The sequence below is a fragment of the Gekko japonicus genome, unplaced genomic scaffold, assembly GCF_001447785.1.
Source record: "Gekko japonicus isolate JY-2015 unplaced genomic scaffold, Gekko_japonicus_V1.1 scaffold906, whole genome shotgun sequence".
NCBI classification, from domain to species: domain Eukaryota; kingdom Metazoa; phylum Chordata; class Lepidosauria; order Squamata; family Gekkonidae; genus Gekko; species Gekko japonicus.
Window position 1 is genome coordinate 97998 of NW_015166451.1, and position 20908 is coordinate 118905.

At 44.1% G+C, this 20908-nt stretch overlaps 1 protein-coding gene across 1 annotated transcript in view; it reads left to right on the forward strand.

Moving 5' to 3' along the window:
* COL14A1 (collagen, type XIV, alpha 1) overlaps window positions 1–20908 on the forward strand; it is a 193140-nt gene that overhangs the window by 7396 nt on the left and 164836 nt on the right. The window contains exon 4 of the mRNA XM_015412024.1: window positions 4415–4522. Within this exon, the coding sequence (XP_015267510.1) occupies window positions 4415–4522 (108 nt within the window). The remainder of the gene's footprint in view (window positions 1–4414; window positions 4523–20908) is intronic.

Sequence of the window (20908 nt, forward strand, 5' to 3'; positions counted from 1 at the left end):
GTACCTCACCCGGGGGAACTGCGATCCCCCGCGATCCCCCCCGAAATGATCTCTGGATGAAACCCATATGCAAAAGGGGAAGTTTGATGGCTGACCTGCAGTGTAGCCCTAAGCAGAGTTGCACCGTCTAAATCCATTGAAGTCAGTGAGCTTAGAACTCTGGTTAGGATGGCACTGTCAGTCACTAGCAGGGCTGAAGCCGGAGCATCAGCGGAATATGGTTTCCTTTTTACTATGATTAAAAAAAAAAATCTCTCCCCTACCCAGCTTCCACAAACCAGAAGGCTTTGAATGAACCCATTAGACTCAAACGGTATTGCTGTACTATCATTTGGAATATTGCTCTTAATTTGCCTCATTTTAGGGAGACTAGATTGGAGAGGATTCAGACAAAAATGACAAATAGTTTAGAATCCAAGAGACAGATGAAGAGACTGGAGGGGCCCGACATTTTTAGTCTTAACGAAGAACAGATAATGGGAACGCTGTAAAAAGAAAACCTCCCCAAAATGTCAAGAACCGTTATTCGTCATTATAAATTGGGGAGAGTCCCAGGATTGTCTTTGTTCCAGGGTTGTCTTTGGCACTCTCGAGCAATTGGGTTAAGATTCAAGATGATGGATATGATCTAGAAAGCCCTTAATGGTTTCGGGCCAAGGCATCTCAAGGATTACATTATCTCACTGCAACTTCTGTGACCAAGCAACTCAAATGTGTCTTCTTGAGTCAACCCTCTGTTAATGAAGAGTGGGTCATAAAGACTCATAAATAAAGCCCATTCATGGCAACCCTGCAGGGTTTTCAAGGCAAGAGTCATTCAGAGGTGGTTTGCAATTGCCTGCCTCTCTGTAGCGACTAGGGTTGCCAAGTCCTACCTACATCTGGAGTGGGGGACTCCTGGGTTGCTCCCGGAGTGCGCGCGAAGCGTGCGTTGCATCCACGGCACCCGGAGGTGACGCGACCACGCCAGGCACGCTGGGGGTGGGGCCATGACCATCTGAGGGGAAACCATAGAGTTTTCCCTCGGATGACCGTGGCCCCGCCCCCAGCATGCCCGGCGTGGTCGCGTCACTTCCGGGTGACATGCATGTCGTGTTCTTTGGGGATGGGGTTTCCCCCGGGGCCCGAACCGTCAGCGGCGGGGAACGGGCCTCTGGGGCGGGGTTTTCCCTGGCCCCCGGGGGGACTTGGCAAGCCTAGTAGCGACCCTGGAATTCCTTGGTGGTCTCCCATCCAAGTACTAACCAGGGCTGACCCTACTTCGTTTCCAGTATCTAATGAGATCGGGCTAGCCTGGGCTATCCAAGTCAGGGTGTTTGAGGCATATTCAACACAAATGTTTAATATGAATATTTTGATATCCCTGAGACTCTTCTGAAGACTGAGTCTCATTGGGCTGTGATAAGAGACCTTCTCATTTGGGTTTTGTGGCCAGCATTAAGCTGTTTAGGGGGCTCTACTGTCAGAATGACTTAAAGGTTTTGAATAATCTCATGCAACTGGACGTTTCAAGACTCCAGGCAGAGAATTCCATATTTAAATGCTTCTTCAATTTTTTCTGCATGTGGAAATGAAGCACATGAAGGGTGACAGGGTTATTTCTCCCTGGTGTGTAGGATTGCCAAGTGTATCTTCGCTGGGAGCGGGGGGCTCCCGGCCGGCATCTTGTGTGTGCACGTGCAAAGCGCGCGCATGCCGCACGCACATCACCTGGAAGTGATGTGAGGACGCCAGGCACGCTGGGGACGGGGCCACAGCCATACAAGGGAAAAACATAGAGTTTTCCCTTGTATGGCCGTGGCCCCGCCCCCAGCGTGCCCGGCGTGCCCACGTCACTTCCTGGTGACGCGCACGCAGGGGTGGGGCTCCCCCCGGGGCCTGATTCTGTGGCGTCAGAAATCGGGCCTCCAAAGCGGAGGTTTACCCGCCCCCCGCCCCCACTTGGGAGCCCTACTGGTGTGCCAGCTTTATAAATGTAAGCAGCTTTTATGTAATGGGCTGCTTAAACGTTTAGTTTCTACTCGCAGTCTTCAGTTCTGCAGATTCTGAATTGATTCTTTTGCTGTTGTTGTACATTCCGAAAGAATAGTTGCTTTACACTGTTTTAAGCAAAAAGGACAAATGATATTAAGGTGTCAGAGGACTGTGTGTACTTTAATTGTGTGAGCACTTTAATTGCATGCTTGTTTTTAAAATGTTTAAAATGTTTTCTGTGGACTCGGTACACTGTACCCATCAATGTAAGCCGCCCTGAGCCTGTTCGCGGGGAGGGCGGGATACAAATGCAATAAATGAATAAATAAATACATTTGCTTTAACCTGCTTTGAATAGAACATTTTAAATATATGTTGTAGATTTTTCTCTGACGAAGGTTAGTAAAATGTGAAAAAGAGGGCCAATATTAAAAACTAAATGTAAAAGATATATAGAAAAAGCTACATGTATTTATTAAGTACAAATTTAAAACATATACATGGGCCCTTATATATATTTTAAATTTGTACTTAATAAATACATGTAGCTTTTTCTATATATCTTTTACATTTAGTTTTTAATATTGGCCCTCTTCTTCACATTTTACTAAGCTTTGTTAGGTTCTGAATTTTAGTGTTAAGGTTCCGTTTTTTGCCCTTTCTGTCCCTGTAGATTTTTATCTGTCCAGAGGCCTTACAGTGTGATTCTACGCAGTTATTCCTCTCTAACCCCATCGATATCAGTGGGTGTAGATCCAGGGCTCTTTTTGTAGAAAAAGCCCAGCAGGAACTCATTAGCATAATAGGCCACACCCAACAGCAGGAACTCATTAGCGTATTGGGCCACGCCCCTGACAGCACAGCTCATTGGCACATTAGGCCGCACCCACATGTTACCAGAAGTGTGGTTATCCAGCCACACCCACCTTTTGCTTGTTATTCTGTTTACCTTGTTTGTTGTCAAAACCCAGGGGCTTTTTTTGTAGCAGGAGCGCCTTTGCATGTTAGGCCACACACCCCTAATGTAGCCAGTCCTAATGAGTTTCTGCTGTTCGGTGTGGCCTATTATGCTAATGAGTTCCTGCTGGGCGTGGCCAACTCAGGAGCCAGCCGGAACTCCGTTCCTGTGCGTTCCTGCCCAAAAATAGCCCTGGAAGTAACTCTACATAGGATTGCCCTGTAAGCATCCGGGCAGGCTAGAAAGGTAGAGATAAGAAGCAATGCTTTTATTACTCCAGCAACTTAATGTTTTTTCCAGCACCAGTGTGTTCTCAGCTTTGAATCTGCATCTGGTTCTGGGTACAGTTATCTATCCATGACATCCATTTTTACTTTAATGGGGTTTAAGCATTAGTTCTTGTGCATTCCTGAATTGTGGTAGCATGATACATTAAAAATTAACTGAGATTTTGCACAGTTTACGGATCTTAAGGGCCAAACTTCCTGATACTTTTTTGGGTGAGTCCAGACCAGGGTTCCCCAGACCGAACTTGCTTTCTTGCAGCCACATAGCAGCTGCGAGGAATGTCATTTAAAAAACAGTGCTTGGGATACTCCACGTGCAGGTCCACATTTCTGCAAATAACTCCCTGCCGTGGCCATTTTGACCGTGTGTGTGGAAGCAGAAACCCCTGTTCCTCTAGGGTTGCTAGGTCCCTCCTGGCAACCAGCAGGGGATGGGGGGACTTACAGGGAGTGGGAGGGAGGCCGAGCCACTGCTGCAGGGTTGTTGTGTCTACATCACTTCCGCTGTGACCCATAAGTGAGGTCATCATGCAGTGATGTTGTGGCAACACTCTGGTATTCGAGGAAAAACTCCAGGGTAAATTTGGCTTCTGCCATAGAGTTTTTGCCGAAAATACCAGTCCATCGCCTCAACATCACTGACATGATTACATCGCTTCCGGGTCACGTCGGAAGTGACATAGACACATCACTGCAACATTGACTGGGCTTCGCTCTTTTTCCAGGTAAGTCCCTCCCGCTGGCCAGCTGATCAATGGTGGGGTGGTGAGGCCTGATGATGGGGGACTCCCGCCTCCACGGGGGGTCTGGCAACCCTCTGTTCTTCCCTTGCCACAGCTGAGCTGGACTCCTGCTTATTTTTATGTTGCACTTTTTTACTATGTGGTAGCTCTAGATCTCTGGCAATGTGTAGCCGTGTCCTGTACAATACGAACTGAGATCCTTGTTGACCTGGCCTTATCAGCAGAAACTTTGTAGATTTCAGTCCTTTTCTTTACTACGACTGCGATGATGACAACTATGACTATGTAAAATAAATGGGTGGGTGGCTGAGATGTAAAGCAAACTGTTTTATCAAGCAAAACATGCAAATGTCATGTACCGGGCTTAATTTTGTAAACAAGGACGTTTTATTGTTAAAGAGGTGATCTGTCCTTTGTTTGTAAAAATCTGTCTGTATTATCTACCTTTGCAGTTAAAGATATCGAGAAAAGGAAGGACACTACAGGTAAATCTAAGGTGAAAGATGTAGGTACGTGGAGACCTGCCAGCCCAACAACGGATACCATATCTCCAGAAGCAGGTCAGAGTTTATGGGATGTCTGGGGTGTTAACTGTATTACAGAATACAGTATCTGTATTGTAATGTATATGAAATCTGGAGGAGTTACTGTTCTAGCAAGTGTATTTTTACCACTCATTTTCTTAAAAATCAGCAGAGAAACAGAATACGGTGGCTACAAACAGCCACATTGTAGGGAGGGTTCCATATCTCCCAACTCTCTTTTCGTCTCCAAATATTTTTATGGGTGAAAATTCAGCACAGTTCTACATAATAAGAACTCTGTGTTAAGTAGCAGGTTGGGGAAATCCTTTGCTTAATACCATGGAATATGTGACTTCCAAGATTCCTTTGTAAAGTTTCCAAGGTTCTTTGGTCAAAGAACAGAACCCTAGAACAGGGGTCCCCAACATAGCACCCACCAAGTGTTTTTAGAAAGTTGGCAGGGCCAGGTGAGGCTTTTGCCCTGCAAGGCTTCTGATTGGCTGTGTAGATGTTCCTTTGGCAGCAGCTTCCACCACAGCACAAAGATCTTTATTGTATGACTGAAGGTAAGCGGCAGCCTGCAACAGCTGCTTTGTGGCTGGCTGTACCTTCTGTGGCACTCATTTTTGGTAGCCGTTTTGTGGCTGCGCCCATTGGGCTATGTCAGAATTCTAATGGTGCCCACTGGCTCAAAAGGAATGGGGACCCCTTCTCCCTAGAAGATGCTAGAGCTAGGCTGACCCTCATCCCAGACGCTTAAGTTCCCACGGACAGGAGAAAGTTTTGCCCCCGCTGCTTTTGGCACACCTTTTTACTTTCTTCTGTTAAAGGGGCATGACTGCCATTGACGTCTATGGGGAGAATAAAGCACCACAATCTGGGCTGCTGTTGCAATAAGAGCCAGCCCCCACTGCGGGGGATCCTGGTTATAATGGTGGGAGGGTGGGTAAAAATTCAGTAAATAAATAAATAATAAATAAAAATTTAAGGTTGTCAGGTCCTATCTTTTAGCCAGAGAGGGACTACCAGGTCCTTCCCGGGATCTTCTGCCGTGTGAGCTTTGCATGCTGGGCACAATGGCATCACCCGGGGGTGTGTGTGTGTGTGACATCATTGTGTCGCCGAAGTCAGGGGTGACACTTTAGTTTTTGGGCAAAACTCTATGGTTTTTTGCCTTCAAAACCATAGAGTTTGCCCAAAAACCAGAGCATCACCCCTCCGATGTCAACAACGCAATGATGCCACTTCCAGGGGACAGAGAGATAGATAAGTAAGGGCCCTGTGTATCCTTCCTTTTCACTGCTCTGGTGCTGTCCTTTTGATGCGTAGGCTGCTACTCTCAGGGAGAAGAGCCAGATTCAAGTCCAGTAGCACCTTAGAAACCAGCCTACCAGTCCAGTAGCACCTTAGAACCAGCCTAAGGGACCGCCTTGCCCCACATGTTCCCCCAAGGGCACTACGGTCGGGGAACCAACATCTACTGGATGTTCCAGGCCCCCGTTCTATTAGACTCACCATGACCAGGAATAGGGCGTTCTCGGTGGCGGCTCCTATCTGGTGGAACGAGCTCCCAGAGGAGGTCAGGGCTCTGCGGGACCTAGCACAGTTCTGCAGGGCCTGCAAGATGGAGCTCTTCCACCAGGCTTTTGAATAGGAGCCGCCACCACTAGTGTACTACCATCGCACTAGTTTACCATCTATCCCCCTTATATGGTCATCAGGATGGGGGCACGCACATCTAGGCCCCATAATCGCTGCACTATGGGTGAGAATGGGACGGTTAGGGGACAGCCATCTTGTTTTTAGAAACTGTAATTTGGAGATTGGAAATTAACTGAGAGGAGCACCAAAATCTGTTTTAATGGGGTTGTAATTTAATATTTTGTATTGTTTTACTGTTTTATTCGGCAATATGCCCTGTAAGCCGCCCTGAGCCTCCGGGGAGGGCGGGATAGAAATGTGAATAATAAATAAATAAATAAATAAGACCAACAAGATTGGGGGCGCGGTATGAGTTTTCAAGAGTCAAAGCTCCCTTCATCAGCTATGACTCTTGAAAGCTTCTACCCTGAAAATCTTGCTGGTCTCTAAGGGGCTGCTGGATTTCAGTCTAGCTCTTATTCTGCAGACCAGTATGGCTGTCCTCTGAAACACTCTCAGGAAATCTTCCTCTCTCTTCTCCGTCTTACCACCACGATAGCAAGACGGGCTCTCCTGTATCTCCATCCACCCTAGTTTAGCCAGTTAAGTTTGGAAGGCTAACCCTGTCCTATCCTGAATGAAGTTCCTGAAAATAAAGGACTCCCATTAGTTGACTATGATGAAAGAGGAGCACACTGTGAACTTTCTTTCCAGAGCGGCAAACCCAGTTCCACTCTGCCAGTATGCACTTTGCCTAACATTGCCATCTCTCGCTAGCTAGAAATCAGACGGTGATTCCTTGCAGTGTTCAGACTTACAGATGTAATGACCTGCCCAATGGGTTTAAGGTGTTCCTTGCCCGTTCAAATGGACACCTGTTGAGGTGGACACCTGAGTAGAGGCGTGCTCAGCTTCTTGGAACGTAGAGCTCGTGCAAGTGAACACCTGCCTCCTTTTGCAATGAGCATGATGTCATTTTCAGATTAACCAGCCCTGTCAAGGGGGATGTTATCCTTGCATGCCATCATGAGATCCACTTATAATGAAAGGTAATTCTATACTGGGGGGGGGTGGGGAAGAGATTTGATTTGTTTTCTCGTGCTGTTTTAGAATTCAAAGCACCATCTCTTTGTCATGAAATAACATTCCAAAGCAATTAGTCCCCCATTAAGCAGTGGTTTGTGATATGCAGAACAAGCACATAAGAGGTAAGTTACACGATACCGGAATGGAATCTGGAACCTTCGATGGTTTGTATGCCAGTGGGGCAAAGGTTTGTGTGCCTCTTTCCCCCCTCCTTTTTATCTTGCTGGTTTTTGCATTGTCGATAAAGTGTCTTTGCTTCCAAGCAGTACTGGCCGTATCAAAGTGACAACCAATTTTCTTCCTCGACATACTTACTAAGGATTTGCTACTGCAAGATCTGGCAGTGGCTGCTGACATAGATGGGTTCAGAAATAATTAGATGAGTTTGTGGAGGCTAAGTCAGTGTGGTGTAGTGGCCAGAGTGCTGGGCTAGGATCTGGGAGACCCAGGTTCGGATCCCCACTCTGCCATGGAAGCTGGCTGGATGACTTTGGGCCACTCACACACTCTGATCTACCTTATAGGGTTGTTGTGAGGATAAAATGAAGGAGAGTAGAATGATGTAAGCTGCTTTGGGTCCCCATTGGGGAGGATGGTGGGGAATAAATGAAGCAGATAAACAAGTCTATTAGATACAGTAGCCAAATGGAACTTGTATATATAGAAGTCATATATCTTTGTCAGCTGGACAGACAACAGGAGAGGGTTGTCCTCTTCATGCCTGTGATCTCCTGATGGCATCTGAGAGCCCGTGCAGTATTGGAGCTAGGGTCTAGGACCTGGGAGACCAGGTTCGATTTTGTGCTCCACCAGGAAACTTGCAGGGGGTGATCTTGGGCCAGCCACTCTTTGCCAGCTTTAAGCTACTTTACAGAGTTGTTGTGAGGATAAAATGGACCAGAGGAGAACTACAAACTACGTCCTGAATTCCATGGAGGAAGGGGTGGATAAAAATGTAATAGATTTGGGTGGCTTCTGTTGGGATGAGAGTGTTGGACTCGGTGAGCCTTGGTCTGGTATGCAAAACTCTTATGTTCCTAAAGCAAATGATTACCAATTTGTAAATAAGGGTAGAACTGCATAAATACAGGAATATCCTGCCATATTTTCGAAAGTTTTTTTTTTTAAGCATCTGGGGAGGGGAGATTTGACTTCAGGCAGTAGTGATGGGCGAAGAGGTGCTTAGCCCTTTATCAGTGCTGTTTTCCTGACTTGTTTTTCATCTGCTCACTCCCAAGCTACTGATAGCTCCATGTGGGGAAGGGGGAGAGACAAGTACCAGTATTGGGTTTGCCTTTCCCCCCAGCAAGATTAATTAGGAGCCAGGTGGAGACTGTGATTTCAATCAGGAAAATGGTGCACGTTGTGCTAGACCCAAGGTACATGTCCATAGGTTCTGCAGACACTTCAGCCAGCAAAGAGTCTGTGTTTTGTTGGTTTACCTTTTCTGGCAACCACTTCAAAGTTCCGAATTGCGTCTTTTCATTCTCCATGCTCAGCTAGCTTTAAGCTCAACAGTTCATTGTTTCTCCGTGTTTATCTTAAAGCATCCCTCCTTTTCATACAAAAAAAGAAAAAGAATCTTCTCTTTCAGCACTCACATACACAGGAGAGATGGTAGCTCAGGAGCAGAGAGAGTGCTTTGGAAGTAAAAAGTTCCCATTTCAATCCCTGGCATCTCCGGTTTTTAAGGGATGAGGAAGTGGCCATTTGGACAGATCTTGCTCTGCCTGATTCCCACACGCTGTTATTGTGGCAGCAAAAAAAAGCAAAAGAGTCTAATGGCTTCTTTAAAACTAACAGATTCAAGAGGGCTTTTCTATGCAGGCAGAGTTGCACTGACTAAATGATTCGCAAAGTTACTTGGGTAAATTATTAGGGACTGTGATCTCTATGTGTATGGCTTGCTGAAAATAGCACCCTGCTATGCGGGTTTTAGCCATTGCCGTTCAACCTTAGATCACTGTCTGGTGCTGGACTATTTAATATATAAATACACACAATATCAAAAAGGAACCCTCTTTGCCGCCTTCGTTGATATGAAGGCAGCTTTTGATTCAATAGACCGTGTGTTGTTATGGTCAAAATTGAATTCTACCACCATAGACAAAAGGCTGCTTCATCTGATAATAAATCTCCATAGCAATAACACTCTGCAGATAAGATACTCTTCGGATGACAGACTATCTAAACCTATTCAATCGAGGAGGGGTGTTAGACAGGGCTGTCCGTTAGCCCCATTTTTGTTTAATTTCTATGTGAACTCTCTCATATCTGATTTGCGTATCATTGATGTTCACGCCCCCAAACTCAATTCTGAATATAAAGTACCAGTTCTTATGTACGCAGATGACACAATCCTTTTATCTTTGACCAGAATAGGTCTAAAGCGAGCACTAGCATCCTTTTCCAGCCACTGCCAGGAAAATCTGTTATCAATTAACTTCTCTAAAACTAAAATAATGTGCTTTAATCAGAGGCAAAAAAAATACATCTGGAAAATAAATGGGAATGATGTTGAGCTGGTAAAGTTTTTTAAATATTTGGGGGTTACATTTGCATACAATAGTAACCATGCAGCTCACATCAAATCAGTGGCTGTTTCTGCGGAAAGAACCGCATCTGCTATACTAAGATTCTTTAGGAAGGATGGTGCACACTTTATTCCAGCTGCCTTGAAACTATTCTCTGCTAAAGTTTTAGCCCAAATGAGATATGGGACACAAATTTTGCGATTTACAAACCTTCAGGCGCTAGAACTGGTCCAATCAAAATTTCTGAGATCTTTATTTAATACGCCAAGATGTACCTCTAATGTCATGTTGAGACAAGAAGCTGGTCTCAGTACAGTCGAATTGAATATCTGGTTGCATTCTCTCTGCTTTTGGCTTAAAGTCCACCTTTTCCCCGTTGGGTTATTTCCTCTTTTATTGGCCGCATCTCCTTACCCTCAGTGGTCCACTAGAGCCATTCACAAATTGAGAACATTAGGATTGGACCCGAACCAACTTCTGGAAAGTGGCTACGCTAGGGCAAAAACTATCGTTTACCAACTCAGAGATATTGAGCTACAAACATCCCATGCTGTACTCTCGCCTCTTTACAAATCTTCTCTGAGCTCCGCCAAACCCCTCTCCAATCAAGCAATTTTAGCCGACTACAATCGCAGCGAATTCCACAAAAGGTATAGGACGAGCTCCCCGACTTCATAGTAAGTCGCAGAAACCCGTTAAAAAAATTATTTCATCGTCCCCCGTTCCGCGCAGCCCGCCTGCGTCAAGCCAAACGCCCTCTAAGACGGATAAGGAACAGAAAATGGCGACCGGCTCCCCTGTTCAGGATGACGACAGTTCCATGCATCACTCCAATTGCTAGAAAAAAATATGACAGGAACACTAATAGAATTGTTAAAGCCCGTTACGGCTCAACTTGCAGAATTTAAAACCGAATTGAAAAGCGTCTCACAGACAGCCGAAACCGCGATAGAGGTCGGCTTAGCCCTACAAGACGATTCCCAATATTTCTATAAAAGAGAAGAATGGGCTACCGACCACATCATAACCCTAGAAAACCAATTTCGGGCTAGTCATCTGAAATTTCGAGGGTTGCCGGAGAAAAGTGAAGGGCAAGAAGAATTAAAATCGTTTTTAGCATCATGGCTGGCGCGTGAACTCGAACTTGAAAATGGCGTCGCGCCGCTGATAGATTGGGCGTATAGAGCGGGCCAAATTAAAGAGCAACTCAAGTCATGGCCGAGAGATATAATAGCGAGATTTCCCGATCTACGTACAAAAAATAAAATCCTGGCAGTAGCCCGTGCGAAAGGCTCATTAACTTTTAAAGACAAGAAAATCTCCGTACTGCCAGACCTCTCGCCGGAAACTCTTCTCAAACGAAAAGCCCTGAAGCCGATTACGTCAGCCCTCATCGCGGCTGGAATTAAATACAAATGGTTGGCATTTTATAAGCTTTCGGTAACTCATGAGGGCACCACACACATTGTAACTGATCTGGAAGAAGGAATTCATGTCCTCACCCTGCTGAATCTGCGTCAGTCAACGGGAAAGCACAAAGAAGCCGCGAGTGATACGTCGGACAAGCTGCAGAACCGTTGGAGAAAACCGCGCCGAAAGACCAATGCCACCTGAATCAGCCATTTTATTGACTTGCCGAAAGCTTCATGCATAAATCTTCTAAGTCACCATCTCTTCAATTTTTTTTTTATCAGGAGCCCTGCGTGTATAGTGTTATCAATGGCTACACCTTGCATCTTCACACAGAATTCACCAACCGGACTTTAACCAAAGCACCCCATCCCAGAGATCGTACGATCAGCAAGCTGGAAGCCTGCATACCAGACTGGGGTCATATGCGCAGCAGGACTATCCAAGCCTTCGCAAGTTCATCAAGGCTCTATTTTCCTTTTAAATTTGCAAAACTATCTTTAATGCCTACAATTTCATATAGCTAGGTATGCTTAAATACCATTGTTACCTGTTGTTTTGTCACGGCTAATTGCTTAGTATTTTCAAATCTACTCACAAAATTTCTACAGAGAGAGGGGGGAGCTGTTAAGAGTTCTAGCTTCTAATACAGTAGGTAATTTCAAGGTTAATTCTGTTCAAATGTTTATTTTGGAATTATCTGCCTCTCCCCTGATTAAAAGGGTTTGCGGGGCATCTGAGAATGCTCTGCACAGTTCTTGTTTCTACAGGTTGTTGTTTAGTTTTTTACTGTTGGTTTTTCAACTGTTCACGAAAATGTCTGCTTCTTCACCGCCTGTAAGGGTCTGTAGAACTTATGACTTTGCACTGCAACATCACTGCCCTTTCTGGTTAATTATTAGAAATGCTCTAATGTTAGTTTTTTTTATGAATACCACCTCATTTGCTGAGATTGAAAGGATATCAAGCTCTAAATGTGCATTTGATATATCTTTGTATATAGTTAATCCTTTTTGCTACTTTCTGTCTTTACTAGTGTGTAGTAGGCTAAATCAATTTATTGTCTCCATGACATATGCAATTTTTACCTTTTCAACAAAGACCTTAAAAGAAAGGAAACCATTCTTCGTGGCCCCATCAATTGCCAATTATTCCGTCCTTTCACAATATTTCCCCACAGGTTTTTTATGCCCCTTAATGAATTTACATGTTTCATTGATCCAAAACTGGCACCTCTTAATCAATCCAATTAATTGCAAGTTCCCTTTCAACTCCTACTCAGTCACCACCAAACCAACTTATATGAATTGGATCGGCATATGTCCATCATCGTCACACCTCACTTATGGCTAAGCAGAATGAGATAAAATTTATTTCTCTCAACTGTAACGGATTAAACAACCCTATCAAGAGGAAAAGAGTACTGACGGCCTTGACATCGCAAAAACCAGATATCATATTTTTACAGGAGACTCACTTAAATAGAAAGCAAAATAGAGTATTCAACTCCAACCAGTTCTCAGCTCAATACTTAGCCCCAGGTTCGTCCAAGGCTCGCGGGGTAGCGATCCTAATTGGCAAAAATATCAGGTTCTCCTTGAAAAAAATTAAAACGAATCCAGATGGCCGCTTCATTATGCTAGAGGGAACCCTTAACTCCAATCTCATCTCACTTTCGTCTATTTACGCTCCAAATGTGGGGCAACTGGATTTTATTAAAGACACCCTCACCACACTAGAGGCTTTCAGTGAAGGACCCCACATCATAGGAGGGGACTTTAATTTGCCCATTGACCCAATGGCAGATAGATCACATACCGGCACCTCCCACCCCAAAGTTACGCTTCATACCCCATCGAAATTCCAAACTTTACTTGATAAATTCGACCTTTGTGATGTATGGCGTCTTCACCATCCTCAGGAACGCAACTTTACTTTCTTCTCGTCAAAACATCGCACATTCTCTAGAATTGATTACATTTTATCATCAACCCCCCTCTCCTCCCATTTTGAGTCAACGGACATTGGCCCCAGAATATGGTCAGATCACTCATGGGTCGAAGGCAACATGCGAGGAGAAGAAGACAATATAAGAGACACCTCATGGAGACTCAACAATAACCTTTTATTGATGCCCTCAATCACGGAGGAAATAGACAAAAACATCCAAGAATATTTTCAGTTTAACAGTGAATGCGGAGTTCCTCAACATACGGTCTGGGAGGCATTCAAGGGGGTCACCAGAGGACAATTGATAGCCATAGCCACTGCCTGTAAAAAACAAAAAAACCAAATTAAAACAGAAATACTACACAATATTAAAGCACTGGAGGAAGAACACCAAAAATACGGACGCAAAAAAACATACAAAAAACTGCTTGCTGAAAGGAAAAAACTGGAATCACTTGAAGTCTCGCAAATACAAAAAAATCTTCTCTTCCTCAAGCAAAAATATTGGCACAAAGGCCCTCATTCAGTAAAACTTCTGGCCTGGAAACTCAAAAAGAAAAAAGCCAGTAATTGCATACTTTCCATTCGGGACGATACTAAAGTTCTTCGTTACACTACAAAAGAAATCATAGCTACCTTCCACAAATTCTATCAAAAGCTCTACACCTCGTCACAACCAAAGCCAGACGCGATCCGCGCTTTTCTTCAGGATCACCCCCTTCTCCAAAAAGCTTCGCCTCAAGAAAGAGAATTAATGGAAAGCCCCATCACTCCATTTGAAATTGAGAACACCATCAAGTCTTTGCAAACCAACAAATCCCCAGGCTGCGATGGATACACAGCAGAATTCTACAAAAAATTCAATTCTACACTGGCACCTCATCTGGCCACGACCTGCAATGCAATAATGGAAGGAACCCAGATTCCACCCTCATGGAACCAGGCGAAAATCATTCTCCTACCGAAGAAAGATCGTGACCTTACAAACCCCGGGTCATATAGACCCATATCGTTATTAAACACGGACTACAAAATTTTCACAGCCACCATGGTAGCGAGACTAAACAACTTCATTGGCAACATAATCCATCCCGATCAATCAGGCTTTATCCCGGGAAGGGATATCGCGGACAACACTCAGAAAACTATTGACTTGATACATCACTGCCGCTATACTAATATCCACTCTTCACTTCTACTCTCACTAGATATCGAAAAGGCTTTCGATACGGTCGAACCAACTTACCTACGAAACGTCTTAACTGACATGGGCTTCGGTCCCAAGTTTATGAACATAATAACTAATCTTTATAAATCTCCATCGGCATATCTCGGCATAAATGGCTCCTCATCACCTTCGTTTCAACTCTCACGTGGTACTCGCCAGGGATGCCCACTATCACCTATACTATTTGCCTGTGCCATAGAACCGCTGGCGCAAGCTATCCGGTCTCATCCGATTATCCAAGGCATTCCAGTTGGTACACATCAAATCAAATTAAGTCTCTTTGCCGACGATATGGTTATTTATCTCACCCGGCCGGAACAATCTCTGCACGCAGTAACAGAACTACTCACTTCATTCGGTACTATTGCTGGCCTTAAGATCAACCACACTAAGTCACTATTGTACCCTATAAAATTGACTCTGGAAGAACAAAACTTCATTAAGTCTAACTTTGTATACACATGGGTAACTAAATGTTGGCGTTACCTTGGAATCGACATTCCTCTTCGATTATCAGATCTTTTCAAATTCAACTTTCAACCTCTAAAGAAACTTTTTACAGATTCCCAACTTCACAAATCAACTTCTCTCTCCTCCTGGATTGAACGTATACAAATTGTAAAGACGTTTATCTTACCCAAATTCCTTTTTCTTTTCAGAACAATTCCCATGGAGATTCCAAAGGAAACCTTCAATCAATGGAAATCCTTAGCTACTAAATACATCTGGAACTCGAAATGCCACAGGGTTTCCTTCGATGTTCTTCGAAGATCCCGCAAAACAGGGGGCTTATCCTTCCCAGATTTATCGCTTTACCATGCAGCGTCAATACTCCTTGGACTACTCAAGTTCCATAGCTCATCATTCCATGCAGATTGGAAAGTTATCGAGGAAACCTACCTTACCAAAGTTCCATTCCGGTCACAGATCTGGGAGTCTCGCCAAAACAGATCGCCAAAGAAGCACCACAATCTTTTCCTCTCAGCTCTCATGAACACCTGGAATAAATGGAACAAATTCTTAGCACCTTACCCTTCACCCATGACAACGTTTACAAACGTGTCCTGGTTTCCCCCAGGTCAACACCCCAACTCTTTTGCTAAATGGAAACAACATCGTCTGAATACTTACCATGCAATAACAACAAAGAACATGATTATGGACAAACACTCTTTGGACATTAAATGCGATGTTCCACTACCGTGGTTTGAATATACACAGATCAAACACCTCATTAACTCGCTTACGAAAAACTCAAATTTAAGTAGACCACTTACTTCGTTTGAAAGTCTGTTGAAACTAGACCAAGGCTCATTCCCAAAATATATTTCAATAGTCTACAATACATTACTTCAAACCGAATTACGGAATCCACTTAACTACCAAAAGGCCTGGCAAAAGGATTGTGAAACCAACCTATCACCGGCAGACTGGGATGACATTTGGTCTTCCCCATCGTTGCAATCCAAATCCCTAAATATACAGCACCAAAGCTATAAAATTTTGACCAGGTGGCATCATACCCCCTTAAAATTTCATATGCTATCCAAAGCATTCTCCCCTCTTTGCTGGCGGTCTTGTGGGGAAATAGGATCATTTATCCACTGCTGGTGGAAATGCGCCATTGTACAGAGGTTTTGGTCTAAAGTTGTTCTCTCCATCAGGGACATTACAGGTCACCTGATTCCATTACAACCCGAACTGATTCTTCTTGATCTGTGGAACACGCCACATATCCCCTCACATAGTCAACATCTCATTTCAGTCATGCTGACAGCAGCCAAAGTAATAATCGCAAGCACCTGGAAATCAACCAATAAACTAACTCTATCTGCATGGCGCCTGAAAATATGGGAGTATTATATAATGGATAAACTGTCCGAGGTGGTATCCTCAAGAAATACCTCGGTACACTGCTCCCCACACCTCAAGAAATGGTTTCCTTTCTTAGAATTTGTGTTTAACTCTGACGCACCCAAAGTACCTTCCAAATATGTAGAAGTATTTCATCATATGTGAAGGATTAACTTGCAATGTAAACCAACTGGTTGTTGCTTATTATTTTGTGGTATTCATTTGTGTTTTATAAATTTGTTGTTGACTTAATAAAAATTGTTATTTAAAAAAAAAAAGATTTCAACGCATTCCTAAGCATTTGAGATTTTGCTCATGCCCCTCCGAGTCAATTGAGACCCTTTCTCATATATTATTCCATTGCTCCTATTATGCAGAAGAAAGAGCCCTCTTAATTACACCTATAATAAGGTCATTCAGGCACCAAGAACAATTAGTAATCCACTCTGAGGAACTTTTGCTGAAACATCTATTGGAGGACAAATCCACTGTAATATCAAGGAATGTTGCTAAATTTTTCTTTATTGCACTTACAAAGCGTAAGCACCTCCTCAATGTTCCTTATGATGTCTCTTCTCTGTAATGCTTTTTCTTTTGATTCTGTATGCTGTTTAATGGGTCTCTGACCATAATAAAATGATCATGATGATTAATAAACCAAGAGCACCCTGCTACGTAAGTTGGAGCTGTGGTGGCTCAAGTGGTTAAGACGCTGAACTGCAGGCTGTGGAAGGTCGGTAGTTCAGCAGTTCGAGACCCGAGTGTGCCGCATGACGGAGTGAGCTCCCGTCTCTAGTTCCAGCTCCTGCCAACCTAGCAGTTCGAAAGCAAGACATTGCAAGTAGATAAATAGGTACCACTTCGGTGGGAAGGTAACAGCATTCCGTGCGCCTTGGTGTTTAGTCATGCCGGCCACATGACCACGGAAAAGTCTTCGGACAGTGCTGGCTCTTCGGCTTTGAAACGGAGATGAGCACCGCAACCCTAGAGTCGGATTCGACTGGCTTTCGAGCAAGGGAACCTTTACCTTTACATCTTCCTTGGTAGTCTCCCATCCAAGAACTGACTGTGGCTGACCCTGCTTAGCTCCCAGCATCTGACAGTGCACTATTGATCTGTTTTGCATTGTTGTCACTGGCCTTGGATTCTGGGGCTCTCAGGAGAAAGGAGGGTTATAAACGTTTTAAATAATTTTATTTATTTGTTTCCAGAGGGGTAGCCATGGTAGTCTGTTGCAGGGAAAACAAGCAGAAGTCCAGTGGCACCTGAAAGACTAACAAGTTTCTGTTCCAGCATACATTTCTGTGAACTTGAGGTCACTTTCTTAGGTGTAGTTTGAGTCCAGTGGCACTTTTACAACCAAAAGAGTTTTATTCAAGGTATAAGCTTTCATGTGCATGCACACGTCTTCAGATACAATGAAATGCAAGTTACCAGTCCATACATATAAGTAGAGGGTGAGCCGTAAATTAGAATACAGCATAATGAAGACGTTTAACAGATTCAAAGAACAGACAGGAGTAACAAGCTTAGTTTATATGGCTAGCACTTGTGTGGGTTTAATTCTGGGGGAGAAGATAGCGAAGAAAATAAATATGTCAAAACTGGAGATTGATGGACAGATGTATCCTTAATTGTGGAATGCTGAGAATAATTAACTGAGATCCTTCCATTACTCTCCATCTGTCTCCATTCAAGCATGGAGGCGACCTTACAGCGTCTTCTTCTTTGAAGTGGGGCAATTAGCTGTGTAGAATTATCTCCTCTGTCCCCAGACCAGAGAAATACATTCCACTCTACCATTCCAAATTACATTCTACTATACATTATGTTACAATCTAACTATTCTAATCTACTATTCAAAATAAGAAATAAAATATAGAGGATGTGCAGCCTTTCTAGGGGACTGGCGAGACTACAGATCTAAGGACTGAATGAGGTTAGCATATGTAGTGAGATAAGAAACCAATATCCCTGTTTAGTCCTGGGGATTCAGTTGTTCCGAGTGTTATAATAACTTGCAACTCAGCAATTTCCCATGCTAGTATGTTCTTGAAGTTCCTTTTCAATAAAACAGCTACGTTGAGGTCACCCATTGAATGTCCTGGAAGGCTGAACTTCGAACAGGTAGTGATCTGTTTTTTCTGGCCAAAAGTGCCGGTGATCTACCACCATGAAAATAAAGTTTCAAATTAGATTTTAACCCACTAAAGTGGGTTAGCCACGCCCCCCCCCAATTTATAATGCACCTTCTGTCATTTACTGGTAAGCAAAATAAGCAAAAACAAGACAGAGAGACAAAGATCCAGAAAGAACTGCAAACATTTTTTACCACCAAAGAATCATAAAAAAACCCCAAACACCTGTCCAGCAAACCAGGAGACTAAGTGGGGCTGGTGATCTACCTCTGACCCCTCCACGATCTACCTGTTGGACATACCTGTCCTAGAGGTATCTCAGTCTTGTGATTCTTTTTTCCCCCATCCCCCTAGGGGGAGGCTTTTATTGGGGTTTTTTCAAACTACAAAACTACAACAGAAAATATAGGAAAGGGTACTACATCTAGGGAATAAAGAAAAAAGACCCAAAACTAACTAAAAACCCAAGAGTATGAGATCATACGTCAGCTTAACACCATGCTATTTTCAAAAAGCTACTAATAATACAATGAACATAGTCGGTTATGCTAGATTAATTATCGTTTAACCATCCCTTTAACTGTTTAAAGAAATTCCCAGAGCATCCCCAAGTTATTTCAACATTTTTTCAGGCACAAATCAGAGTCCTTCAGCCCTTATTTATTCTTATATTTTCTAATCCTCAGTTTATAAGGGCTTTTGGGGGCAGCCGCCCCCTTTTCCAAAGGGGAGTCCTCGTCCGAAGACCCCGAGCCCAACTCGCCTTCAGATTTGCTTTCTTTTTCCTCCTCTTTGCCCTCTTCTGGTTCCCCAAGCTGTGTCCGCAGAAATTCACGTGCTTTAAAAACAGAGTCAATCTTTTCCTTTTTTCACTCAGCCGTTGCTTCAGATTCTCTCCTACATTTTCCTGGACCCCTTAAAAACGTAGGACCAAATTTGCTTTATCCATTGGTAGCTGTAAAAGCTTTGACTCTTCTGTAACTTGCTTCATTTCCAGCTTTTGCACCTTTTTCTTAACTTTTTTAGTAGTGACGTCCATTTCCTTCACCTTCTCCCCCATTTGCTCTGTTGCTTTTAAGGCTTGCGTCAGTTGAATCTGCTGCTCTACCACACTCTGCCCTACTACTGACAGTTGTTGTTTAGTGCCAGTGATCTCATCCAGCAGGGGGCGCAGGGAGTCAGCCAAAAGTTTTGAGAGCTCAGTGACCTCCTCCATTCGAGGACTGGCCCCTACTTTCGTTTTCAACTGCTTCTCTTTCTCCGGTTTCTTCCCGGCATCTTTTTGGATTTGTTTAATTTTCAAGGAAGTTGCTAAAGTTTCTGATATTCGCCCAAACACTTTTCTGCGCTCTGGTAAGTCTCTTAAAACAGTTTTAATCACTTATTTTTCTGCTCCCCCCTCTTTCCTTCTGTGTTTTGTCTATGCGTTTGGGAGGAATCCCTCCCCCACTCGCTTTCCCATTGCTCTTTGGTGGGAGGCAGCTTCTTTTTATATCGTCATGTTTGCTTCAACCTGACTCAAAGTTCATTGTTGGCCATTCGGCCTCGCTGGTCTTCATTTATTTTGCCCAATCTCCAATGCTTGACCCAGTCAGCAGCACTCGTACCATGCGGTCACTCAGTGGCAGGACCTTCAGGGCAGAGGGGTGCCTCAATTCTCCAGCTTTCGGCCATCGAAGAGGTCACCCCTCAAAAGCCCCCAGGCTGGGAGCCTTTTACCAAGGCTCCGGGGGGGTCACGACCCATCGGATCCCCTCCCACACGCTGGTGTGCAGTTTACATCCCCGGGACGTCCGGGAGATGTGTCTGCCTGCGTGTTGCCATAAACCGGAAGCTAGTCTTGTGATTCTTGATGTCAGATTTGTATCAATTTATCCTTTGGCATATGGTTTGACCTGTTTGCCCTTGTCATGGCTCAGGTGGGGTGTCACCTGATGCTGCCACCACTCTGGATTTAAAATCCCTTGAGAAGGCCCAGAGCACCCTCCCAAGACCTTCAGACCTCCCTTTTGGCCGAATAATAGGCGTGAGGACCAGGCAGAGTACAACAAGGAAAAGGTTTATTTTATAGGAGGTCAAACAAAAGGTGCAGAATAATAACAGTAAGTGGATGAAAAGAAAAGAAATCAAATGCCCTTATGCGTCTAAATATATTGTCCCTAGCTCACTGTCTGCAGTGGCCTTAGACTACTCACCCTTCCCTCAGGATGAGGGTTGCTTCCCTGCAACAGCCTTCCTTCTGGCTCTGCCCTCTGGGAAGAAGAACAGCTTTTCCTGCTGCTCCAGATCTTTTATTCCAAGCCCTCCTCTTTTCCTATTGGTCAATTTTGGCTCCAAAACCTCTCAAGGGCTTCTGGGAGTTGTAGGCCCAGCCTCACCTACTGCTACCCAGGCTCCCTGGGCCTAGTAGGCCTCTGGTGGTACAGCCCAGATCACTACAGCCCTATATAGAGAACCGAAGGGCATTGTTGGCATTTAATGGCATATACGCAAATCTGATATCTGATCATGACAGCTGACTTCTGCAAAGTATAAACATTTCCCCAACGGAGGCAAATAAATGTTCACCAAGTGTTTTTAA